The sequence below is a fragment of the Hydractinia symbiolongicarpus genome, chromosome 12, assembly GCF_029227915.1.
Source record: "Hydractinia symbiolongicarpus strain clone_291-10 chromosome 12, HSymV2.1, whole genome shotgun sequence".
Taxonomy (NCBI): Eukaryota; Metazoa; Cnidaria; class Hydrozoa; order Anthoathecata; family Hydractiniidae; genus Hydractinia; species Hydractinia symbiolongicarpus.
The window spans coordinates 7,495,029-7,522,688 of NC_079886.1; the positions used below are offsets into that span (position 1 = coordinate 7,495,029).

At 32.3% G+C, this 27,660-nt stretch overlaps 1 protein-coding gene across 2 annotated transcripts; it reads left to right on the forward strand.

Moving 5' to 3' along the window:
• Positions 1-1,668: 1,668 nt before the first annotated feature.
• On the forward strand, positions 1,669-26,671 carry LOC130621856 (coiled-coil and C2 domain-containing protein 2A-like). Of its 2 annotated transcripts, none has more exons than XM_057437212.1 (44): positions 1,669-2,034; positions 3,210-3,264; positions 4,088-4,150; positions 4,398-4,424; positions 5,287-5,355; positions 5,440-5,488; positions 6,130-6,272; positions 6,476-6,547; positions 7,089-7,190; positions 7,300-7,383; positions 8,288-8,426; positions 8,757-8,896; positions 9,980-10,108; positions 10,239-10,281; positions 11,041-11,201; positions 11,526-11,650; positions 11,920-12,060; positions 12,147-12,218; positions 12,312-12,396; positions 12,629-12,686; positions 12,893-12,982; positions 13,601-13,667; positions 14,259-14,351; positions 15,032-15,116; positions 15,355-15,508; positions 15,650-15,806; positions 16,088-16,167; positions 16,809-16,867; positions 17,069-17,281; positions 18,224-18,310; positions 19,130-19,221; positions 19,979-20,066; positions 20,421-20,552; positions 21,090-21,199; positions 21,398-21,494; positions 21,676-21,774; positions 21,903-22,355; positions 22,969-23,083; positions 23,432-23,565; positions 24,365-24,546; positions 24,801-24,866; positions 25,035-25,070; positions 25,379-25,460; positions 25,901-26,671. In XM_057437212.1, the coding sequence occupies exons 2-44, from the start codon at positions 3,220-3,222 to the stop codon at positions 26,090-26,092; spliced, it is 4,710 nt and encodes a 1,569-aa protein (XP_057293195.1). In that variant the 5' UTR covers positions 1,669-2,034; positions 3,210-3,219; the 3' UTR covers positions 26,093-26,671. The 2 variants fall into 2 exon arrangements, with proteins under 2 accessions (XP_057293195.1, XP_057293194.1); XM_057437211.1 differs by having other exon boundaries at positions 1,670-2,038.
• Positions 26,672-27,660: the final 989 nt, after the last annotated feature.

The window sequence follows — 27,660 nt, forward strand, 5'->3', positions numbered from 1 at the left end:
TCATTAACATGACAATAAAAGCGCTACGTATGAATCATATTAAACCAAACCTTAATTCTGTAGATGAATATAGATCTGGTGCTTTAGTCATTAAAATTCAAAGCAAGTCTCATACCGTTTGTCAAATATATAAAATATGTGAAGCAGGTGGGGAAAAACAGTAGGGGCAAAAAAGAAAGCGATGACAGTCGAATTTTCTTCAGTTCATCACAAGTCAGATTCACTGTTTAGCTTCAGCCTTTGTCGATCTTCTTTTGTTTAAGGTCATAATTATTATTTTCTTCCTTTCTTAATGTGCATCTCTATTCTTTCTATTCATTTTTGTCACCACTGTGTCAATTTTTGTTTCAGTGATTATTACTTACTAATTAATTCTGGGCGTAAATTCCCTTAAAGCAATGCTCTTTCCATTTTTAAACTGAATTTGGTCTAGAAGTTCGACAACTAGATTTGACTCAAGGTAGGTCGTCACGAATGTTTTAGAGGAGGCGTTTAAAGAAGGGGCGGTTATAAAATTATTTTAAAAAGCATAAAAAATTTAAGGAGGTGTGAAAACAGTACTCATATGTAATACATTTAATATTTTTGTTCTAGTTAATCTTATATTTGCTATAGTTTTTCAAAAAAACATAGTAAACGCTCGAGCTCTTATTTTGATAACGTTTTTGAAGCGAAATCAAAACAACGAAACTGCGCATGCTTAGATACATTTTGCCGTCCAATACGTCTATTCGTCAAATAAGACTTGCTGTCTTCTTCTTGCTTCTGTCATCAAATAGGAATATTTATTTATTTGCTATAGTATATTATGCATGTATTATCTCCTTGTTAAACGTTAATGACAAATAAAAACTCAACTAGAAATCCGCCTTTTATGGAGATAGATTTTTATGAAGCCAATTGTGAATGGCCAATCTGGCGGCGAATTAGATGCGCAATGTCTTTTTGATTTCAAGAGAAACAAAAAACATGTGGCGAATTTAAAATACCAAATGTAAGCACTTTTTAAGTATTAAAAACAAAACAGTTATTTTGTATTCCTTCACAAGGGTGGAAGAAATACAAAAAAAAAAACGAATCAACCCGAAACAACATTTTTTTTAAACATATATATATATGTATAATTTATTCTTTTAATGTCGAGCAGTGGTAGTTGAAGAGTTCTAAAAAAAACTGTCTCTTATATCATTATAAATAGCTGTAATAAAATTGAGAGCACAACGACAAAATAAATCTTTCTTCTAGTTTGAATTCTTTTTCTTTTTTTTTTAATTTTAATTTTAATTTCATTTTAATTTTTTTAATTTCATTATACTTTTGTTATTTATACAGAGCTATATTAGTTAGGATATATCTGTTGTTAATAAACATATCTGTAACGTTAATAGAAAACAGCTACCTTTCCACAAGCAAGCACCGCGGAACTACGCTTTGCGTAGAAAAAACAGGTTCTCGATGATAAGACTACTTTTTGTCTTCTGCGAGTCACCTGGCTTAGTAAGGAAAGTTGCAATTAATCCGTAGCATTGTATGTATATGTTACGTATATTATATATGTATATATGTATTATAATGTCTATGGAAACTTTTGTAACTATGCCTTTTTATGCGAAATATACCTATATACATACAGTACTCTACGATTTTCTAAGAATAAACACTAAAGATTGCGTTCCGATTGGTTTAATGTTTACAGCGAAATATGTCGCCGCTAAAAAGTAGGAACTGTTTCTTCGAGGTGAATTTTTGAAAGCAAAATCAAAACAAACAAAACTGGTGTCATTCTCAGATACATTCCGGCGAATTCGTTGTGTCCAATTCGCATCATAAAAACAGTCCACCACGATATCGAGGGTCATAGCAAAAGGTGATATTTGGCGCTTTATTATTTTTAAAAAAATCATAATGGCACTCCATAAACACCGATAATGGCGGAAGAAGCACTGGGAAGTGGTTGACAATCATTTTTTTTCCTGTAGCGACTCGGGAGACTGTTTTTTATTTACTGAGTTTCTGAGGGCGAATATCATCTCCGTAGGTAAAACTTTCGTGTTATTGGGAAGAAGGTGATATCCTAAATGATATGATAGCTAGCTATGATGATATGATAGCTAGCCAGTTTAGCTATAGTGTATATACTGTCCTCCAATTACGTGATTATCTAAATAAGCGGCAAATTGCAACTCTGCTTGTCACACAGGTTCATGGTTTTGAGTATAAGCCATCCCCTAAAACAACTTTTCAAAAATGTTGGTGAACAAGGCAGGCGTTTGTGCAGGGTCAAGCAAAAAAGAAATCATCTAAAACGTCCCATAGTTTCATAATTTACGTCTTAATTCTGTGATGTGTTTTTTTCCAAAGTGAGATCTAGTGGAATTATTTCTAAAGACTATTTTATAATTAAAAAGGTTGCAATACTTGGCGTCTTGTCTCCAGTGGCGCCAAGTAATATCTCATATAACTTGAATGATCTTTAGAAGCCCTTTAAAATTCCAAGTCTTGCCTTAAACCTTATTACAACTAGTACTGAAACTTGTGTAATTTACAGAATAGACAACTTACACTATATATATATATATATATATATATATATATATATATATATATATATATATATATATATATATATATATATATATATATATATATATATATATATATATATATATATATATATATATATATATATATATATATATATATATATATATATATATATATATATATATATATATATATATATATATATATATATATATATATATATATATATATATATATATATATATATATATATATATATATATATATATATTACATAACTGTGACATTTTAGCTGATTCTGTTTGTTTGACCCTGTGCAAATACTCAATCACCGACATTTTTTGTTTAAGGGATAGCCAAAACCATAGCGGCACTTGTTTGGATAATCACATACTAAGGATGGTATAGTTGACTAGCTACACTTTTCTAACTCTAGACACTAATTATTCTAAGATATTATTTTCTAATAATTTTTATTTCTTGTCAAAGGTTGAAAAAAGGTTTCTGATACTTTTTTGAGGTTGTGTGCCTTGGTCAGTATTCTTTTTATTGTCCATATGTCCTTTTCTATTCTTAGTTATAAAAAATCTACAAGCTATAGAAATCATGGGCATCTATACCAGTTTTAATATCTAGTCCATCTAGTTGTATTTTTCTACCTATAGCTGATAAACAATGATTGCCCAAAAGATGAGAGAAAGGCGTGTGAAGATGGAGAAGGTATGTAATGGCGTCCATTTGCTGCAAATCTATTTCATGCTTCAGATAGTGTGGTTTTTTACTTATAAAATACACAAAAGAGTATAATATTGTGATTTTAATTTTTGTTGTCTGAATTCAACTAAAATTTTGCAAAAACTATAATAATTTTTCATCTTGGTAAACTTTGTTCACAGACCTGCAGGTCTTGCTAGCACTATTGATTGGTAGTAATGAAAAAAAACGCTGCAACTGTTCAAAGTAGTGGTTTTCAAAAAGAAACAATTAATCCAACAAATCTAAAATATCATCTTCATTTTGCTTTTCCAGTTACATAAAACCTAAAACAAATTTTGGAAGGATTAACAAGTAGTTCCTACAAGAAATTTTGTTTGCATGGTATTAGCGATACGCCCATACAATTACTTTATTAAAGTGAAATGAACTTTTATCTCTAAATTAATTTTAATGCCATATATACTTGTGAAGCTGGGAACGATTAAGTAAAAAAACGTAAACAAGAATGTAATTTTGACTCCAATTTAAAAAACAATTTTAAAAGTCTCCATGTATTGGCTTAATTTTACTTGTCGCTGCCTTGAACAATACAATCATAAATCAATTTAGGGGAGAGGGTGCATGTGCAATCATATGCACCATTTGACTAAGCCTGGTAAAACCTTTTTACTGCAATTATTTTGTTACCATAACTACACAAGCCTTTTGATATATTTTCCTTGCATACTTTGTTTTGTTTTTACTTCTCTTCATCCATGTCATTTACATCTTTTGTATTACGGTAAGAAACTTTTACCAAATTAAAAATTCAAAACTTTTTTTTTAGCAAATTAGAGGACAGCCTTCATCAGATGCAGAAGATAACTCAACGAGTTCTCAGACGCCAATGGTAAGTATGTTTTACTTTTACCATGTTTTCTTTATTTTTACCTCAGTATTTTATCAAGTTGACAATAACAGTTTTGTCAGTGCAATTAAAAAAAGTTTTATTTTCTAGCATTTATATGAATGAGAACAGATGACATATCCACTGTGACCTGCATTTTTGTTTGAAGCTATAATATGACAGTGAAGTAAATTTCAAGTATAGATAGTCCAAGCAATTTCTATATAGACTATTGCTACTTCTTTTTTAGATTTCTGTGCAAAATACTAATGCAATGGTAAGTAAATTAAAAGCTACATAGATTGTTCGTAAGGATTAAACCTGCAGGTTATCTTTGCAACTGTTCTCTTCTCTGTGTATAACACAACACCAGATGGATCCAATTCATCCAACACTACGCAATAGAACATCACTAGAATGAAACAACGATTTTACCAAAAAAAATAGTTAAACAATTAAACCTCACTACCAAGTGAATCTTATTAGTTATCAGCGTTGAATGCCAGTTCTTAAAAACAAAAACTTTAAAATATGAAAATATAACATTTCCAAATAATTCTTATCTAATTATGAAACAGTGCCTTGTATATATAAACAAATTTTCATGTAATATAATGTTTTTATTGACATGTAAAATATAAACATGCAGTAATTACAAATCATTCAAAAAAGGCATAAAAAAACTTGAAAGTATTAAAAAAATAGCAGTTAAACCATTCTTTACATCTGGGTGTGTGTCGCAAATCCATTAAAGCACCTGCAGTAAAAAATTTGATTTTCCAAAACTTCAGCTAAAATAAAGCCTGTCATAGCAAAATCAGTAGCTCAGCATATTTATTTTGCAGAATGATAGCAGAAAATTACTTATTCTAAATTTTATATGCATGACTAGTATGCAATTTTATCAACTTTATTATGTACTATATTTTTAACTTCTACTTACCCCTTGACTCATTGTAAGATGTTTGCCATGAAAAGAAAAATAAGAAAATGTGAGCATAGTAGCAAAATATTACTAAAATTTTATTTAAAAGGCAATTTCGATTCAAAAATATTATTTACACTATTCTTGGCCGAGGTATACCTTTAGGTGATATTAATTTTATGTAAACTTAATATGCATTGTTTTGATTGTATAGTCAGCGGAGGACGATTCCAAAGATATGATGACAGCATTGCAAACTCGAAGAATGCAGCGATTTGAAGAGGTTACATTTTTATTTAATTCTTTTACATGTTTGATTATCACAATTTTTTGTACAATATTTTAATGCTGTTGTTTTTCTTTGCAGATAACAAATGATGATCCAATGTTTGGTGAAGAAAATAATCAGCAGAAAAGTAGGTTGATACTTAGAATGCATATTTAAACTAGGTTTCTTTCATAAAGACAAATAAAACAAGGACAGTTAAGAAGGCAAAAAAAAGATAGACATAGTAATTTATATTCCCAAATAAATACTTCATTTTTTAATCTTTAGAAACAAACTGGAAATTTACTCCTTAAAATTATCTTTGTAAATTTTATATTAACTGTTTACCAACTGATAATAACTAACAATATTTATAAAAAAACCTAAAGATTTGAATTACATAAACTTCGCTTTTAATGAAAGCAGTTCTATTTTTAGTATTATGGATATCAATTTGATGTACAAGCGTTCGAGTTTTATTTGTATGCTCTTTCTACAAAATAAAAATAAACAAAACAGTGTACTGTATATTATATTAAGTGACGTATTAAGAAAATTATTTTCCTGACTTAATGAATAGCCATACATATATAACGAATCCCTAAAAAGTCTAGATTATGAATACCCTCATTTGGTCAGGATGTTATTAACACCACCCTTTCAAAAGACAAACACCTCCACCGTTGCTTGGGATGTCATTTAAAATGACTGTGGGTGCAGTAAAATGTTTTTTTAGCTTTCATTACTGCTGAAAAACTTTCTTTATGTTTGGAATTTCACACATTTTAGGCATGCCTGTGCAATTGGCATCGCGTCAAGATAGTGGAAGCATAGAAGGCGGTCTTTCACGCACAACATCAGCTGGAAGCAGTACGTTAAACATGTCCATAAGAGAGCGTTTGCGAAGTCGTGTCAAAACATCGGCTACAGATGTAAGATGCCATTTAATCCTGTTTGTATAGCTCTATTGTTGGTATATTTTCATTGATAAAATATTTTTAACTTTTGCAGATGACCCTGAATAGTCTTCTTAGTTTCGAAAGCACAGTTAGATTTAAAATAAGTAATATTATTTCTTCTAAAACATTTGCACAATTAATTCAAAAGTAGTTTTGTGCCATTATTACTTTTGTAGCCAAACACACTAAATCGAAAATTAAGAGGACTTCGAGATCGTGCTCTTCCAAACAGATTTGAAGAATCTAATGTAAGTAACTTTGTATTTATCGTCATAACATCAAGCTTTTCCATGGTTTGCGATTTTCATTTATCTGCATTTATAATACACTATAAACAACTAGAAAATTATTAGCAATTAAAAGTAAGGATGTGAGTAATTTTTGACACACTACTAAAATATTTGTCTAAATCTGAAAACATCACAGTCGTGGGACAGCAACACTGTTAAAATCAAGACATAATTGAGAAAACTATACTGTTAATCACGCTATTTCTATGCTTGCACATATTTTTGGAACAGTACACCAATCTAAGCAAGTGCAGTTGTGATTCAAATGGATTCTATAGTGCGTGATTGACCATAAAAATAGGAATGGGTCTTGCTGTATGATAGTGCATTGTGAAAAATTACATGCTTTAAGGACCTTGTCTTAAATGAAAATCGTACTCTCAAAGAAAATCAGCTTTGTCATACGATCATGTACCGCACTAATTACGGTAAACAAATGATCATGTGTGCAAATTTCTAAAAAATGAGATGATTGGAAAATGAGAAAATTTCCTCTTAGAAATTTCAACCAGTTGAAGAAGAACTTGATCCATATTTGCAGCAAAGTATTGCAACTACTAAGGAATGGAAAAAGTTAAAGTTTAAAAAGGGAAGAGAACTGGTAAGAGCATTGTTTTAAATGTTTGACATTTGTTAAATTATGATGTTAGTTTTGTTTAGTTTCTTTGTTCCCAAAATATAAAAGTACATGTAAAACCAAAACATTTTAGGGATTTGTAACAGAAGAAGAAGCCTTTCAATTTTTTGTTGGTGAAATCGATGAAGAGCTAGATCCTGAAGGGGCTGAGAAAATTGTATGTAAATGAAGTATAACCATTGTTTATCTAAAAGTCTTTGAATTACCTTGACTGTGTTGTTTCTTTATTTTCATCATTCAAAGGCATCTATAAACACTTGGATCCCCCCAATAAGAGTTCCCTCCAAAATAAGCTCTCAGTCTTAGAAGTCTGAATTTAGAAACGTCTTTTCATTAAAGGAAAGTAAAAGAATCAGCAATATCAATAGCTTGATTTGAAGTACTGAAGCCATTACACTGCTTCTATAACTTTAGGCCAAATAACTTTAAAACAGGGTGGTGACATCAATCATTTTTTACTACATGGGTAACTATGTACAACCTAGTACCAAATTGGGTAAGTTTCCCAGACCTGAGTCCCCGAATCTGTTAACTTAATCCTATAAATTTTTTTTGATCAGCGTTTTAAGCTGTAAACAATAGAGGCACAGGTAAACAAATTTTCAAAAAAATATGTTTGTGTACTGATGGGTCCTTGCTGACATCATCAAAAATCAAGTGATTTTTTTCCATTGTTCTCCTGCCTAACTGGTTTTTTTCTATGGGCCTTATCAACTAGTTTAAATATAATTCAAAGAAGCAACTCACTTTAAAAACATCACCATGAATAACAGTAAATAACTCTTCATAATTCCGATTTCAAAAAGGAAAATTACTGTTTTATGCATGCATAAAAGATCTTCATAAGATCCAAATCAATTTATTTCATATTATGAGGTGTAAGGCTAGGAGAACCACTACCTTTTAACTCTACGTACTTGTGTTTTGGTTAACTAATTTAATGCCTCCAACATTTCTCTATCTGAAAATAAATTAAGATTAAGTTTTCAGTAGCATAAATAATCCTATAAGGGGCATATTTGTGTACAAGTAGTTTTTAAGTTCTGTATTCTTTTTTTTAGACATCACCAACACCTCCAGCAGTTGCTATCGATATGGAAGACTCCTTTTTAATATACAATGCCAAACCAGCATATGTGGGATCTAAGGAACGACAAGAAATTGAAAGTAAATTGTATCACCACCCTTCTTCCCTTCCAGGTATCTTTTCTATGTTTGAATTCATCTTTGGGTTGACTGTCTGCGTGCTCCAATGTTTTTTCTGCAGGTTTCTCCTGAACTTTTAGTATTTTCTGACTGAACGCTACATATCATTTCTGCTACAACCTACCTGATTTTTATTTAATATCAGTTACTTTTAAAAACATTATTTTCTTTTCAGAATACATGGTACATTTTATTTGCCTTATTATGTCTGATTAAAGGCATGCTTAATAGACCAAATGTGTCAAAAAAAACTGGTGTCTTTTACAAGTTAATTCCCATTTTTTATTAAGGCGATTATTGTTATTTTCACATTACTTTTACTAGCTCCACGAGAATCAAAAGTTCCAGCTGGTATCCTTCCAAGGAACCTGGAAGAAGAAGGATTTTATGTGGGCAATGCACCTCCTGTTTCACGTAGTAGTCTCAGTCGGATGGAGAACAGAATAATTGCTAGTGATCCAGGAGTAAGATTATACCATTCTTTTGTAATGTGAGAATAATAAATTGACAATGACATAATTAATACTGGTAATTACATAGTATTGAGTGCAGAAAATTATCTTATAAGCTTTTGCATACCATAACATTGAAAAATACTCTGGCGTTAGTTTGAAACAATAAAACAATAAATAAAGCAAATTTTATTTCAGTTTTTCTAATTTTTTATTGTGTTTCCATTGAGTTCTTACCCATCATCCAAGCTATTCTTTTAACCATTTATCTTTTGTTTGTATCAGTAAACAAACACTGTAGCTAGAGCTTCGTTGGCTGAATTTTAAGTGGAAATAGATTTTTTTTCACAATTTTGAGTTTAAGCCAGTGTACCTGTGTATTCTACTTGTATTAACCAATCACGTTATTATATTTTATGTTCTTGTGTCAAACCTATTTACACCAGCACTTTTTTGATCCACAGGCCATAATTCCATTTACTGCTAACTAGAGTTAAAAAACTTGAGACAGTTTTAGAAAGTCTAAAATTGTCTTCACTGAGTAATAAAAAAAAATAATATGAAAAATGAATTTTAAGGACTCATTTTGGATCAAAAATGTGTATGAAAATATCTTCTTTCAACGATAAAGGTAAAACGATTTTTCTCAGATATACTGATATTCATGGCATTAAACTTAGTAAATGTTTAGAATATGCTAGAGGTAAGAAAAACAATATAATAATGTCATTAGGATCAGAAATGTCGTTTTTTTGGAACGATATTGCCTTCAAATCTGGATTGTATTTTATCCTTAGGACTTATATATATCTTCTTTAAAACATCTTAGTAACCTGTTAACAGAAATGCATGTAATAAATAATTAATAATTAAATGTCTTGCAACACGCACACATGCATATCAGCAACTTTTTACTACAAACCCAAACAAAAGTTAGGAAAAGTCACAAAATCTCAATTAAATAAATGGAAAAAAAGTTATGACCAGTCAAGAGGCTGCAGGCACTTCATGCCTTTCTCCCTCCCTCAAATTCTAATAGGGTTAATGGTTTTATATTTTTATTTTGGAAATTTTATTTTCACTTCTTATTTTAAGGATACAAGTTGGTTTGATGAAGATGGAAACCTTAAGCGTTTCCCTAATCCATTAAAAGAACAACCTGTAAGACTAATGATGCCTGACGAAATGGATCTTGATCCTCTGTTACAATTAGATTGGCAAAAGGTACATGGGAAAACAATTTTCACCAAAAAATAGATTATTTGGTGAAACTAACGGTTATTACAAAAATAATTATTGTGGTATATTTACAGTAAAACCCCTTTTAACATTTTTTTGACTTGTTATTTATTAGGCACAGTTCTCATCATTGGACACACGTTATATTGATGAGCAAGGTTTGTTAAAAATATTAATTTTTCCACATGCTTATCGACTAGATTGTGTACTTATCATGTGCAGTGTTAATGGGAAATTTTCGAATATTATCATTATTATTATTGAAATTATTTACCCAAGATAGTTCCTATTGGTACTGCTATCAACAGGGGTCCTGCGAGGGGGTTCTAGTTTTTTTTAATCTTCCATTTGAGCTACGAAAGTTGTGCAAGCTCAACAATCAACAACACGTAGAAAGACCCGCTATTATATAACTTTTTGCACATGTTTAATGAAAATTTTTCTTTATGCAGGTTCAAATTTTATTTTGTATTGCATTATTTAGTCATTTTTATGGTTGTCAGTTGTCTGTGTTATCATTCACTACTTTATTATAAAAAGCTTCCTGTCATGCTACAGTTATGTGGGATACAGGGTTTTGGTATACATGCAGCAAAAAGCGCATGTCTAATGTTTTAGGTGTGCCAGATTGATGAACCCTTTTATAAATTTTGACATTTTACATGTGCCATTAATAGCACGCCTTTATTTATTCGTGTCTGTGTTGGTGTGTGCGTGCTTTTGCATGCCTCTCAGCCTGAATAAGCATGAAGATGCAAAAATATGTGCTATGCTCAATTAAATTTTTTGGGTAGAAAAACCTAGTAAACGAAAGTCTTTTTTCATTACAGAAAATACTTATGTTAACAATACTTCTGTTTCTTTTATAGTATTTAAGTACTTCTATAGTATATATATAGTATATATATTTTTTGCAGGGAATGTTCACTACCAACTTGATGTTGACATATCCAATATAAAATTCACTCATCAGTCTTTATTCAGTCGTGAGCATGTTCTGGAATCACAACTGACTCAGCTGCATAACCATTATTTAGTGCGAAAAAAAAGTGGATTGGTGGAGCATCTTGAGAACAAAGTAATAATAACTTTTACCATTGTGTTCTTATTTCACTAGAGTTAAATTTTCCTAGAAACATTTTTAGGCTCAACTTAGATACTTAGATAAGCACCTATTTGAAAATTTATTCGATCTTTTCAACCTGCTAAATGACAAAATTTTTTTTTGGTAATTAATTCCTGATACAGTTGATCAGGCAAAAATTTTAGACGTCATATAAATATTCCCATTAGTAGTGTGCAGTAGAACTCTCTTGCACGTACAATTATTTAACAATGGGTCTGCTTTTTCTGTGGTTTATGCTGTTTATTAAGTAATTAATAAAGTGTTCTTTTTACTTAGCTTGAAGCTCTACGAACAGCATTAAAACAACTGAATAATGAGACTGAAAGCATAAAAAGTCGTCAAAGTAAACTGCTAACTGAACAACATAAGAAACGCATGAGAGAATTTCAACTTGAGATCAGGTATGGTACCGTCTTGTAATCAGAGAATTCAAATATTGAAATGTTTTTGAGTTAAAAGGAGTAATTCTTTAAGATAGCTGTATGAAATTGTAACTTGACTAATAATGAAGTTAGTAATGTAGAGTAAATTCAAATTAACAATTTACCCCTAACCTTCTTGTTCAGGTTTTAAAATTATTCAACTACTGTGAAAGTTTTATTGAGAAAAAATCAAAACAAAATTTACAAATGTATGCATAAATAATTTGTGTCGACTCTTTTTCTTCTAGAGAGATACATTTAAATAAAGAAAACAACGAAATTCAGGAAAGAACACTTTTAATGAATTTATTGAGAACATGGCGGAAGATAAAGATGCTGCGAGAAAGTCAAAACTTTGTAAACACAAGCGTTACAATAAAAGTTAGGAAGTAAGTGTTGCAATAAACTGTTGAATTGTATATTTGTTGCTTTTTCACAACGTGCTATCACACATAAATGATGTTTTTTTTTGTAGAGAACTGTCGAATAGAACAGATGATGAAAAGAATATTGAAATGGAGATTCAGGAACGTCTACAAGGTGAAAGGTGAGCAATTCTCTTAATATAAAAAGTTTCATCAGTGCAGGTCTTTCCTACATTTTGTACAAATTTCAATTTTTGAGGTTTTTGTTTATTCAGAGCATTGTTTGAAGAGCAACATGTAGAAGATAAACAAAATTACAAAGCACAATTGTTGAAGTGGAAGCAGTATCGGAAATATATGGTTAGTTTTCATTGTATGTTACTCACACATGCCGTGTTGTTTACTGAATTCATCTCCTTCTTCGAAGCCTACATTTTTATTGTTTATTATTGTAATATATATGAAAAAGACATGTAAGGTATAATTACGTACTTACCTTTCCTTATAGTGAGCTTGTCCAATCTTTACCATATCACCATTAAGTATTTCTTGTATGCTTATTACAACCATTTTTATATATGTTTTTTTTCAGAAAAGGAAGCAACAGAAAGCTAACACAGAAAATGAATTAATGCCAGAAATTCCAGAAGGTTTTTGTTCTTTTTTTTTAACCCTTAAGTTGAAGATTAATGCATACTTTGTTAAAATTGGAGACTAAATTGTGTATTTGAAATCAATTTGATACTGTTTTATTCCGTGTGTAAGTAAATTACACACAAATAAGCTATTATATATGTGTACGTTGCATGTTTGTTAAAAGTTTAATAATTAATTTAATAATTAGAATTATTTTTAGTTTTAAAGCCAGAACCACCACCGTCTTTTGACCAGAAAGAAACCGAAAAAAATATAAGAGAACATATCTTCCAATGTAGAAGAAAACCAGGTATTCGTTCACAAAGTTATAGTAACAAAATTTTTTGATCACACAATTTTAGAGGATATTTAAAGTAAACAAAAGAACTTTAAATAATCCACAATCCGAGATATTGAGAACTCAGTTTCTACCTAGGGGACTACTAACACATGAAATCTCATTCAGGGGATAAAAACAGGGTTGGGATCTCATCTCGGTATGAGATCAACAGAAAAATCCATGTAAACACTATACTTTATTTTATCCTGGGATGAAGTCAAAAGAAAAACACGTGTTAACACATTTTTTTTTATTGTGCTCAGATCACTAAATGTATCTACATTACAGAATTTCCAATTTATTCAGTTTTTGAAGAACTCTAAATAGTAAAAAGTTAACGCAATAAATGTTTCACTCCCAAATATCTGTCAACTTGTCAATGTTCACTTATGAACTTTTTATGATCTTAGACAATTTGGTGATATCTAAAACCTCAATCATAATTTATTTGTGCTCATGTCAGCATATTCATTTCCACAAGATTTTCTGGGCCATTCTGGACAACCTTTTTTAACTTGGATTCGGAGTACTGGTTAGTGATGCTGTCCCGGGTGGTAGATTTTTATATAAAATTTTTGTTGTTTGTAGGAGAAGCAATTTTAGTTCCAGAATTGCAAACAGGTGCTGTTATTACACCCAATGGAGAATGTCCTAGGTAACGTTTAATTTTTACTTGTGATACTATGAGGATGTTAATGTTGACACTATTAAAGCCTGGATTACCTTATCATGTTCACCTTATGAGATAAAAGATATATCGATTGTGCCATCAGAAAGAGTTTATCCTGGTTTAATAGCGTATTAAAAGAAAGTTGTTTCACAAACAACCATGCAGGTCTCTCACAAGTCCTGTTTAAATGGTCAACAAAATCGTTGAAGATTTAAAAGAAAAGGAGACGTATCTGAAGGATGAGCTCTTGCTTAAAACCACAAGCACTATATTCTGCCTACTTACTGCACGTGTGTTCCTTGATCCCCGTCTACACCGGTCAGGTCCAATCAAACTTCTAGGTTTTGAAATCGTAGCCATGTTCGGCGGTTAGGGCATCGTTCTCCTTCATATTTTTTGCAACAAGATTTTTCTTGATGTCTTCTCTCTATTATGGTCTTTGTAAAATCCACGTAGCATACTCCCAGTTTTATTCAAACTAATCAAACAGTCCTCTCTTTCTATATTTTTACATACCCATACTACCTTTAATGTCCTGAATTACTTTTAAATTATTTTTCTTATATTGTTTTCTAGACAAGAACAGATACGCAGATCAGCAATGAAAAGCGCAAAGTACATGATTAAAGTTTTGTTTAACGATTTAGAAGTGTCGAGAACTGCAACCAGGTTAGTAGGAATGAAAATCTCTTTACGTCTATGAGTTAATTTTTACTTTTCCTGGAACTATGAATCTGTAATTATGAATAATATGTCATCATTACTATTTTTATTTCAATAAAAATAAGTACGAGAAGTTTGATTGATGATGACATTTTTTATTTATTTCATTTTAACGGATATTTATTGGATGTTAATATCCGTTAACATAAAATAAAATTAAAAAATGTTATCACCAATCAAACTTCTCGTACCTAATTTTATTGTGAAGTTATATGCCCGAATTAATATATATTTTAGTTTTGTTTTTGAATTATAGGTGTATGATAAACCAATATGCTTATTTTAGTGCATAAGTGATGGTAATTGATTTTAAGGTCCTACACTTTAAAACGACGATCTACTTCATAATAGTAAAAATAGCACTCATATCACCTTTTTATGTTTATTTCTTTAGAAGAATATTAATAAAACAGTAATGAAATTTTATATTTGTACAAAACTCTTTGTTGTGCCGAGATTGGATATCTATACTACTTTGTCACGTGGAATAAAAATTTGGATTTGTCTTACAAAACGTGACATTGAAAGTACACGTGACTTGGTTTATATCCAACTTCATCCAATAGGAGTTTTTAATTTGTCATGTGATTGTTTTTTTTGCATATAATTTAAAAAAATGTTTTTAGGCCACTCACAGCAGATTTCAGTGTTCAATTTGGTGAGATTCTAAGTATCAAAATTTTACAGTGGCCAGAGAGTATCAAACTACAGGTAGAAAACTTTGATAAATATTTCTCTTCTTTGAAATTTCTATTTTGAAGATTAAATCCCTAGCCAGGATGACATTATATTTTTTGTATGTTTATAACATGGTGGTCTTTAAATTTTTTACAAAAATTATATAACTCTAAAAGTACTGATTTTTTTCAATGTCTATTTCTGCATGACTCGTTCAAGTTGGGAGTTTCACATGGATTACATTTTGCAAATTTGTTAATTTTTTTTGCAGATCTACGATGGAGTGACAACGAATCTCCTAGCAGAGCTTTTCGCACCAATTCCTGACGCGAGTTCGTTTTCATCTGCTGACACGTTGAATTTAGATGGATTAGAGTTTAGTAGTGATAAGATTATTCAATATAGACACGAGGGCGTAGGCTCTGGTGAGGATGTTTCTTTTTTACTTCTTAGTAGAATCTGTTTCAAAAACTTTTTATAAAGCTCTATGATTTGCTAAATCCTTTGTTTGTAGCTAGTTTTCTTTATGTTTAAGAAATGAACACATTTATATTTGTTGACATTAGGTATTCCTGTTGACTTGAGTTTGGGTACTGAAGGTGAAGTACCAATCATACCTCTAACATCAGGTATCCTGTATATCGCAACCAGCTGGGGTGTGGATGAAAATGGTAAAAACATGGCACCTCCAGTTGTATGTGACAGTAGTCATGCTGCTATTAGGTACGTGATACTCCTTTGTTGGTTTGTACTGTACTGTCACTTTTTAATGGATGTGTAGGACATGTTTTATGTTCCATGTTTTTGCTAACTAAATGTATTCTCAAGAATGCTAAAAAGAAAGGGGGGGGGGGGGGGGGTCATTCAATATAAATTTAAAAAAGGTTTCTTTAATGAATGTACAATGTCATCTGCTTTCACTCGCATTAAAAGACCCACACACTTGCGCTGGAATCTGTAGGACAAATCAAATGTTTTAATTCCACATTATATTTCACTCATAGCTCTGCAAGACACCACGACGCTTTGGCCGCGTTGGGTGCAGCTGGAATGGTCGATTTGCAAAAACTGCTGTCGTGGATAAGTATGGAGTCTGCCATTTGTTTGTAACATGTAATAAAAAGCGACAAAAGAAAGTTGCAGTTAAATATGTGAAATGATTTTTAAAATTTATGACCGCAAGGGAGTACATACCGTCATGCTTTAGGCGTTTAAGACTATGTTCACACATTGCGGATAAATGTCGTTCCAAAATATAATTGGTTACGAGTAGGCCACGCGCTCACACGGTTTCGAAGCTATCCGATATGCGAAACAGAGTGATTCCGTTCCGCTATAAATAGTAAAATGATTTCGCTCCTCTGTTTTTCGAAAAACATGTTCACACGTCATTCCGGAACAAAACGATTTCAAAATAAAACCTATCCGCAATGTGTGAACATAGTCTAAGATGTTTCAGATTAAGAGATCCATTCATTTGAAATTCTACATTCTTTGCCATGACTTTTATAGCAGGTTATAAATTTAAAACTGAGCATTGTTTATGTTAATTAATCACTCTGAGCAGGTATAGTAAGTTTCAAATCAACTCTTAAATGAAGTGTTAGGGTATAGAGGATTTTGATGGTAGAGTTGCTATGCTTACATCATCGCTGTGGTTCATACAGAAAGGAAAAAATAAGAAATGTTAAAAAATAATTTATTTACTGTGCGTTCTTGTGTCAGGTCATGCAAAGTTAGATCCAAACGATCCATCCAACGCAGACATCATAAACTTAGCGAAGGTTAGTTTTACTTTTTCTACATTATTTGTACTACCTGTCAATCATTTTGTGCTGCGTGTTTACAAGTGTCAGCTGATTACACTGGAAATTTGTGGGTTTTTGAAAAATGGGTACGAAGTTTAGGGTTAATATTTGAATTAATTTTATTTATAAAAACAGTTGGTAACATACTCCTAACAACAATTTTTTTTTACTGTTAAGATGGCACAGATGTCGCAACTCGATGACATCAAAGGTCCTCAATTTTTTCGCCTGAACCAACTCGAAGAAGAAACTCAGTTCGCAACTAAGGAAGAACTTGAGCACAACAAGCGCTTCCGTTTGATCAAACTGCGCGATCAAGGTGTACCGGAGCTCAAACATTTCCAAATGATTCCCACGGATGAAAGATATATATCTGATGACGTTTTCGAGGTTTGTAACCATTGATAACTCACGGTACAAGACGTACTGCTTTTTTATTGCTCTTGTTTTAAAGATTAATTATTGATTAATTATCGTTATTCCGTCGTTCACATTGTTTTCGTTATCGCTATTGTCGTTATTACCGTTTTTACCGTTGTTATGCTGTTTTGTCGTTGGTGTTTTCGGTGGTTAGTCGGTACTGTTGTTGTCGTTTAGTATTTGTTGTCGTCATGCTGTTATCATCGCTCACCTTTTTGGTTGATCTTGTCATCTTTATTGTTACCTTTATCGGGTGGCCGTGTGGTTCGTTCGTAGACTTGTGGTTCATTCGCTTCCAGTGCGGAAGGCTTTAGGTTCAAACTCCGGCCGATTTGTACCAAAGACTTTAAAAGTGTGAACCTTTCCTTTCTGCTTACCTTTGAACACAAGAAATGGATTAATATCTAAGACAGTTATCTTATTAAGCTGTTGCTGTGCATGCACGGTTTTAGGAACTCGAATGGGAGCTTTTAAAGCAGTAGGAGCTGTGTTGATAGAAATACCATTAGGAACTGAGCAGGCTATCCTGGGTAAATTAATTTCAATCATAAAAATAAACAAGAAAATGCTGTGCATATTAACAATGGGGAAGAAGAAATGATGTTTTGGCGTAGAAACAAACTTATATTATATTATAATTATGGAAGGTTAATAAGAGATCAATTTGCACATTTCTTCCGCACTTTGTGAATATAGTGCATATAAAAGTAATTGTTTTAAACCACCTTAAAAACATTGAATTGACGATGAACCTGACCTGAAACCAAACCATCGGGCTATTGTGATTGAGAATTTTTTTCTGATCTTGGTCGTCTCCGTAAAACGTCATTTTCTTATCATCTCTCGATTTTGTCGCTGTTTTTTTTTCGTCTTTATTGTTGCTCACTTTAATCATTTATGAATATCGTTTAGGAGTATGAAAAACGTCTGAATATGGATAACGAAGAACAAGATGAAGAATATTCGCAAAGAAAAGCTGTCGCAAAGTTTCTTGCCAAGGTAGGTAGTAATAATCTTTTCAATTCACTAGTGGCGTTCGTAAAATTATGCCGATGCAGATTAAATTCTAAAACTATGAATTTGTAAATAAAATAAAAAATTTGTAAAATTATGTCAATACTGATTAAATTCGTAAAATTTTCTCGATACTGATTTAATTTGTAAAATTATGTCGATACTGATTAAATTCGCATAATTTTGTCGATACTGATTAAATTCGTAAAATTATGTCGATACTGATTAAATTCGTGAAATTTTGTCGATACTGATTAAATTCGTAAAATTATGTCGATTCTGATTAAATTCGTGGAATTTTGTCGATACTGATTAAATTCGTAAAATTATGTCGATTCTGATTAAATTCATAAAATTTTCTCGATACTGATTAAATTCGTAAAATTTTGTCGATACGGATTAAATTCGCATAATTTTGTCGAGACTGATTAAATTCGTAAAATAATGTCGATACTGATTAAATTTGTAAAATTATGTCGATACTGATTAAATTTGTAAAATTTTGTCGATACTGATTAAATTCGCATAATTTTGTCGAGACTGATTAAATTCGTAAAATAATGTCGATACTGATTACATTTGTAAAATTGTGTCGATACTGATTAAATTCATAAAATAATGTCAATATTGGTTAATTCGTAAAATTTTATCAATAATTGTAAGCTTCCAAACCAACTGGTTTGTAGCAGTTTTAAACTGTCGCATCGTGTACCTGCAAAGACAGAAGGCTAGCAGATTATAATAGAGAAAAATAGGAAATGTTATGGAGAAATATAAGTGAGGACCTCTTTTTCTATTTTTTAGGTTCGACAACAAGTCCACTCGCGTTCTCAACTCGCGAAACGTCATCTTGATCTTGAAGATATTGTGGTCGAAGAAGACATTCCAGACATAGGGTAAGATATATTGTGTTTCTCTTCTCGCTTGAATGCATGAGCTTTTCACGTAAAATTTCCAACCATTTTTTATGTGTTTCTGCAGCGTCTGGTGTTTCAGATCTGGTGTTTCCTTACTTCTGTCGATTTTTCCCACTTTTCCTTAATAATTAATTTGTCAATTTAACAGATAAACTGTACATGTATAAATCTCAAGTCTCAAGAAGTCACAAACTTCCCTAAGCTGATCAATTTAATACGTACACCATTTCCCTCAATAACGCTTTGAGAGTAAACGGGGTTACCTGCGAGTCAATGCGAGTTTCGTGTCGATTTTTCGTGGCATTCTAGGAGCATTCGCCAAAGTGGCGCGTTAGTAAGACGCGTCATAAGAAAGCTCCCAATTACCCGAAGCTGAGATTCTTGACGTACAAAAAAACCAATATTCCTAGAAAGAGTTGTTTGTTATTAAGGAGGGGAATGTGATTGAAGAAAAATCTCGAACCTGGTTTAAATATTAGTTAAAAAATTAATGGACTTCCGTGCTAACTAGGTATTTCCTTAGCCTAGTACCAGATAATTGAGTATGTAATGCAATTAGGTGTAGTGCTGATAATGCGTAAACACTTCCCCTGTATTCTATGTTATGCAATTTAGATGACCCTCACTCTCCTCCCTGCCTCTCAACATTATTTGGATTTGCATGAGATAGATATTGTTCAGAATTATGTTCTTTTTGTATTTAATTTGCATTAAAAAATATTTATTTTATGTCTAGAACTCTCGGCGCACGAATTGCTCAGATGACCGAACCGCGTAGGCCGTTAAAACCAATAAGGAAAGAAAGAAAAAAGATTGGTGGTCAGGTTGGTGCACTTTTTCTTACGTCGTTTACGAATTAATATTTGCAGGCTTATGGATTCCTTAGGTTCGATGTCTCGTCCTTGTGTATCAGTAGTGGAAAAATAATCCGTCTAGTTTCTCTGAATGCAATTCTTGTCCCCTTATTTTTTTTAAATTATGTTATTCGGCAAAAAATATGTTGGACTAAATTTTAGAAAGCAGAATATTTGTCACATAAAAAAAGACAAACATGAACCATCCTAATCTCTCCTCAGCCCCCAGCCTCAGCTGAAGTTTCGGGAAGCTAATAAAGTGGTCACGTGTTTTTTAGGTGGAAGCAGTTTTAAAATTTTTTAACATATTACCTGTATTTCTAGAATTTAGCAGCAGTGAAAGATGTCCATCTTTTGATCAATATCGTGCGTGCATTTGATGTTCCCATCCGTATCGACGATACTAGCATGCAACAGCCCACAGCTGGCTACAATGTGGCAACATCACAAGTAAAGGTAGGCCCCTTGTGCGGGATTTGTAATGGATATATATTCAGTAGTAGAAAGTGAAGACAGCGAGTGAAATTTTGCTTCAAACAGTGAATGCATTATTTTTATCATTAATCAGTTAAAATCACTAAGAACTTGTTCATAATTTTAAATTACACTAACTTGCAACGGGTTCCTACGCTTTCTAAAAATCCTAAAAAATTAAATTCTTCGAAATAATCTTACATAATCCTAAAATTTCAGATTTTCTATGAAAACTTCAAATAATTTTTAAGCAACATTTATTTACTAAACTCATCAAACCAATTTGTCTTCCTTTCAATTCTTTTAAAGTCCTTGATACATGTTTGTACGTTTTTTCTCTGGTAATCGAAAAAAATCTCCTAAAAAAGTCAAAATCCTCCTAAATCCTCATGAATATCCTTGAAAAAATAAGTTGCAAAACGAGTTGGAAACCTGACTACACTAACTTATTTCACTTTATTATTTTATTAGATTTTGTATTTGTTTCTTGTTTTAACAACCTTTTATACTATTTTCTAGTCTTTGGTACGGCCTTTTATTGAAGTTATGTTTCAAGGGAATTTCCTTCGTACAACAGTTGCTGAAGGTGCTTTTCCAAGTTGGAACGAAGATTTAATACTTCCCTTTAAGTAAGTTGGCTTATTGAGTAGCACAATGGTGCAGTTCTGCCTCGATTACCTGTATTTTGTCTAAACCGAACCTGGTTTATTTACCAGGCAATATTAAAGGAATTTTTTCTTGTTGTCCTTAAATATATGTCAAATCCTGTCTAATGCAGACACGGTTTTGTCGACTACGATACCGAATATATATTTTTTTCTCATCAGGCCGCCGAACAACGATTACACAACCGACTCACTACAAATGGTAAAAGATAAAATATATGTGAACCTGTTTGATGAAGTTGTCGTTGATATGTTGGTGGTAAGTATTTATTCATTTGTTTTATTTGCTCGCTTGCTCGCTCGTTCGTCCGTCCGTTCGTTTGCTCGTTCGTCCGTTCGTTCGTTCGTTTGCTTGTTTGTTCGTTCTTCCGTTCGTTATTGTTTACCATGTCGTTTCTTTATAAATTTATCAACTTAATTCTTGATGTGTGTATATGTAGGATGACCGACTGCGTCCGACAAACATTCATCATCGCATTGAGAAGAGATGGCTTGGTAGTGTTGAAATACCATTCTCTACAGTTTACTTTAACTCAAAGGTTAATATAATGTTTTTCCTATTTTAAATAACCGCAACGTCTTAAACGTTACGTCTCAAGACGAAGAAAATCAAATTTTAATAGGTGGTAGTCATTTCCAACTAATTCATTCTGCATTCATGTTTTAGGTCGAAGGATTTTTGCAAGTGAATTCGCCATCCGTTCTTCTTGGTTACAAACGTGGAGACAAACAAAACAATTTGAACCTCATACAAGATCGGACGCTCGTACAAATGTTCGTTACAATTGAACCGCAGCTACAACCGGCTCCACCCATGCCGGAAAAGTTTGAAACAAGTGAAAACGATATGCTTGTGCACAATTCTCAGGTGTGGCTGTCTGCACTGCGGGGTAAACATCCGAAACGCGAATTCAAAACAATGGTATCGGACATCGATGGAAAGAAAGTGTTTTTGACCCGATATCTTTACGCGCAACAGCCGCCTAACGAACTTATACTTAATAATGATGTGGATATTTTTAAGAAGTGCAAACTTTTGGCTCGATTTGTCTCGCTCATTCCTTACGTAGCTGATTCCGTGCAGTTTCCAGACCTCTGTGATATATGGGCAACGTCAGATGTAAGTATGCTCCAAACAATGCGCTAAACTGCACGTCTTATGATGCAATAACATCGGTGTCCAGACACGACATTTGAAAAACGGGGAAAAAAAGGGAAATTTACAGTATTTGAGATTCACTAAAAATGGAATTTAGCGAAATTTTTAATGGCATGTCACTTTGCCATTATATGTCGGGGATTTCTTTGCCAGAATTTTCAAGCGCTAAACACAAGATTGAAACTTCAGTTGAAAGAATTACTTTAACCAATGTTTGCATTCGTATACTGTAATATTTGTTAGCATCGCGATTGAAATGTGTCATTCATTCACCACATTTACCCTATTTGAAATATTTGGGGCGCTCACTTAATTTTGGGAGGCGATAATTCCCTTGAATGTGAGGATTCTTTCAAAGAGGGCGCTCTTTTGAGGGAGTGTACTTTATTTAAAAATAAAGTACACTTCCTCAAAAGAGCGCCCTCTTTGAGCGCCATCTTTTTGAAAATTCAAAAAGATGCTTATCAAAATCCGAGTGGAAAATTGCATTCGGCTTAACTGGGAAAAAAATTGAATTCCCACTACTATAAAGACTACTTATTTTATCCACTTTTACTTGCGTTCTTCTGTGTAGCAATTTCTTCAAATGTTGGCTGGTGACGAAGAAGAACATGCTGTACTACTGTGCAATTATTTTCTCTGGCTTGGTGTAAAGTCGTATTTAATTCTTGGGCAAGGTATTCCTGAAGGTAAAAACACATTTCATTTCGGAACATTTCTATGATTTTCTTATTTGGTTATAGAGCGAAGTTGCTGTTACGACTACCGTGTTTTACAAGCTTTTTTATATAAGAAAATCAAAATTTTAACCAAGCTGGTCATTATTCTTAATTCTTATTTCTCTATGGTTCTAAACAATATGCCTGTTGTTTTAACCTAAAATCCTAGCCTGATATTCTTAAAAGACGTGTATTACTTTAGTGCGGCAAACAGCGTAAATTAACGAAGAACGCGGATAAGCGTAGATATTACCATTAAATATTCCTCTGCTTGTAATCTTGGGAGTAAGAAAGAACAACATAGTAATTTTATTTAAGGTTCCACGGCGTACGTTCTAACTCAAGAGGGTACGTCGCATCGATTATGGAATGCTAGCACTGGAGAAAGCTACGAAGCGCAAGATGTACACTCTCCATTGCAGAGCATAGGGTGCTTAGTTGACGATACAAACGTAAGTTGTTTTAACTTTGCTGGAGATGATTTTTAACTTCCTAGTTTTTAGTAGGAAAGAGAAATTCCCTTATATATTTTTATATAGGTATTAAACAAATTCTCCAATTAAGTATAGGAAAAGGTTATTCTGGAATATGCCTAGTACCATATTTTGGAGTGGCCACGCCTAAAACCTCCTAGGTAACATAAAACTTTGATCCAAAATATCAACTCCTTCTCAGGTCTCCTAAATTGTGCGGAAATGGCGTTCGTTTTTTGTTTTTACATCTCATGTGACGAAAAACTAAACATATATTTATCTTGCAATAGGATTGATGGATTATGTTCACATAATTACCGCAATTCGAGATGAACAGATTCTCTGACATTTAAACAATGAAAGGCTTGATTATTAGTAACTTCATTTCCTCCTTAAATTTTAGTAATAGTTTCGCAAAGAAGGGAATGGTTTTTAGTGTTTTCTCCTAGAATTTAACTGAAAACCTCCTCAATTCTCCTAAAATCTTCTTAAATTATATAATTTAAATCTGTGGCCACCCTGTATTTCGGCTTTTGTTTCTGACCACTATAGGAATGAAACCCACAAGTTTCTATTCGTGTTGGAAATATAAGTTGTTAAACTATTAGATCTGTTGTCTTTCTGTAATTTTCACGTAAAAGTCATACTCATGCATCGGTTGTGTTCTAAAGGGACGGACAATTTTTTTTTTGAGTAGTAATTATATAACTTATACACGTGCTTTCTGCGTTATTTTTGCATTCATATTTAATTTGTACTCTTTTCGAATTTATTTTAGATCTATGGTAACATTCAGTCCGAGGAACATCCTTCGAAATTGATTTTTAACCCAGCTAACACCAAATGCTGGAAACCTTTTTTCAGTAAAGCGTATCCCAACCCGGGATTGGCTTCAATCCAATCGGACAGACTGAACTACATTCCTGTCGACGCACAGTTTGCGATTAACCTCGAAGACAGGTATGTTCGCGACTTTAAAAAAGAATACCCACCCCCACCCTCTCCCAAATAAAGGGCGTGTAAAGTAAAACTCGCGAAATTTCGCTGTTTATTTTAAAGTTCGAATTCTTTGGGCGATCTCTTCTAATTTCTTTAAATAATGCACTAAATTTATTGGTGTTATTTCCCTCAGAAGAAACACAATCCCTTTGTGTAATAGCAACTGTTTTGTTGGAGGCTTGTTTATGGTAAAACACGAAGGTTTCTCTTGTTAGGTTGGAAAGACTGCTTCGTGATAAATTAATGGAATGGCGGCCCCGAAATATTACAAAATTTAACAGGTAGCTACCGAAATATTTTGTCGATTGGCATTTAGAATATTTTAAATTTCTTTAACCGCAATAAATAGAGCGAGAAACCAATACCCGTTCTAGAATAAACAGGAATTGTAAACCTTTGAAAAGTGTTCCACCAACGTTCATGTTTATCTTCGTTTTCTTTGTTTACAGATACTGTTCGCAAGCCTTTAAGAACCTACTTCTAACGTAAGTAATCAAATGTATTTCTCATGTCATTTTAATTGAAGCAGTCACTCCTCTGGGCTCTCATTGGTCCTAATTTTCCTAATTTTTTTTTATTTCCGCTAAAAAATCCTGATTTTTCCTAAAATATTGCAAATTATCCTAAATTTCCTAAATTTTTACTGTTTTTATCAGTTAATATTTGTAATGTGTACAAACATCTGTAGTAGTGTTTTGTACGTGTCCTTAGTTCTCTTTGGCCTTTATTTAAACAAATGTGTGATGTAATAAGATAGAGCCGCCGCTCTATCGTGTTCTCTGCTGTTTTATAGAATCGAAACGAAGACCGTGTTGTCAGGTGCTTCTTCCGATGAGCATCGAAGTCAACTTGGCCAAGTTTTATCTTCCCATCAGGTAATACTTAGAAGATTAATATCCGTAGACTTCAGCACTTTTTCAAAAAAAATCCTGCCTTTATCATTATATTGGATACTTTCAAAAACACCCTAATTCATAGCTAAGAAGTACGTCTGCCTGGTTGATATAAAGGACTACCGAAATTAATTGTCTCTTATGAAAGTTTGCTAATCGTTAATGTAAATTTCCTCGACCTCAAAAAATAAGGCAAAAAGAATTTTCCTTAAGAGATCTAAAAGTTGGCAATGCCACAACGAGCTTAATTATTTGCAAGATTATTTTCCGTGCAATTAAATTAAACCAATGGAATTAAATCTTCGCGAAAAAAGATAATAGACACCATTCGTAAAAATTGTAATAAAATTTGCGCTTTGTGGAAATTAGGAAGTAATTTATCAATTCCTTCTTAGTGACAAGTATATTTGATTACGTTTTAGCTGACTGGCTTTCCACTGCACATGCCGTACACAGACAACGAAGCCGTGGTTGAACGCGTATTCAGTACTGGTGTACACAAATCTGAAGACGCAGATGTCGAGTTTGCTCTGGCGGTTCATATACACCCATATCCAAACAGTGTGATGGTTGTTTGGATATACATTGGTAGTTTGATTCGCAAAGCGAGTTAATTTTTGTTGATATTTGCATAATTGCCTTATAATTGAGAGATCGCCTTATTTTCTTGAGTTACGTCTGCTTAAAGATAAATTTTTAATTGTATATATATATGTAAAATTTGTATATTTATTTCAGTCACAAATAATTTTATAAATATTATTTATTATTTATAAAAATAAATTTTGAAAATTACGGAGTCTGATTTTTAGAGATTTGGTACAGCAGAATATAACATACCTTGATTCCTTAGCTCTCTCCCTTCATTTAGCCCCCAAAGTAAGAGCTCCCAGGGGTAAGAGTAATAATAAATAAAGGAAAGATCGACCCAGTTGTTGTTCCTGGGGGATACAAAGTTTATACTAGCTCCCGCTGTGTCATGGAATAAACTTAAAAATGAGTAATTGAGAGAAATGTACAATAAATGGTTTTTAGATAATTTATTTACAATCGCTCATCAAGAAAATATTCTTTATGGGCAGAAACTTTCGCGTGCACTAACTTTCGCGTTTCTCGCCCTTTTTTACGCGAAATCATAGCCAATTTTCAAAGACCCCTTCCTGAAATTTGTTGTTATCAAAAAAATTAACTCTAAGCAAAGCAAGAAAAATTAAAAAGTTTTAAAAAGTTTTTTCACCCGAAAATAACCTTTTTCTTTCATTCGCGAAAGTTTTTTCCGCAAAATTTGGGCAATAAATTTCGCGAAAGTTTCTGCCTGCAAAATTTTTGGCCTTAAGCCCCATCAAAAAAGCAAATGATGAAATGCGTTCTTAATTGCCTAAAGAAACGGTTATTGAACCATAGAAATATTATTAAAAGTGTCCGCCTTGTCAACTAAACCTGACAGATCGAATGACAATGATCATGTGCATCAAGTATGGTGCTTGCACAGGTTTTTTGAAGAATGCATCCAACAACGTAGATAATAGAGCGTGGAATCGTTCGATGTCCCAAAGAGAAGCAATGCATGATAGACTTAACTTCTGTTAGATGAAGATGATAATGAAACAGATGAAGTTAATATTATGTATCGAATCGAAAATTAGATATTGTGTTTAAAATTCTATTATTTATTTAGCCCCCTTGTCTAAAACCACAAAAAACCCTCATGGGTGCTTCAGAATTTCACAACGGAACACAGTCGGTAAAAAAAATCAGAAACAGCAAAAAGCCAGTACATTTTTCGTCACTAGCAAAAAATTTAGTGACTTTTTAACAACTAATTTTTCACAATAGACTTTTCCCGAATTTTCAAATTATGCCAAACGCAATTAAAGAGGGGGATACTAAAAATAAGTTACTAATTTCGTAAATATTTCTGTTCGTTAAGTGCCAATTCCGAGCTGAAAGTTACGGTCAAACCCTTTATATAGCCTAGCTTCCTAACAATAGCCTCGTTTTTAAAATATTTTTTTTTCTTAAAATTTAAAAAAAATCCAACCAGAATGTTATATTGCTTTAAAAACTTTATTTTGTCATGATTTAATATTTGAAGAGCACAGAACCATTATAAAATTTTGGATGACGTCATAATTATTATAATTTATGAAATTCGGGAAAGGTGTATTACTGTTCTTAAAAT

Coding starts and splice junctions, on each gene's coding strand:
- LOC130621856 (XM_057437212.1), top strand. CDS start 3,220: ATGATTGCCCAAAAGATGAGAGAAAGGCGTGTGAAGATGGAGAAG. Junction 4,425..5,286: donor TGCAAAATACTAATGCAATG/GTAAGTAAATTA, acceptor TTGATTGTATAG/TCAGCGGAGGACGATTCCAA. Junction 21,200..21,397: donor GATTTAATACTTCCCTTTAA/GTAAGTTGGCTT, acceptor TTTTCTCATCAG/GCCGCCGAACAACGATTACA.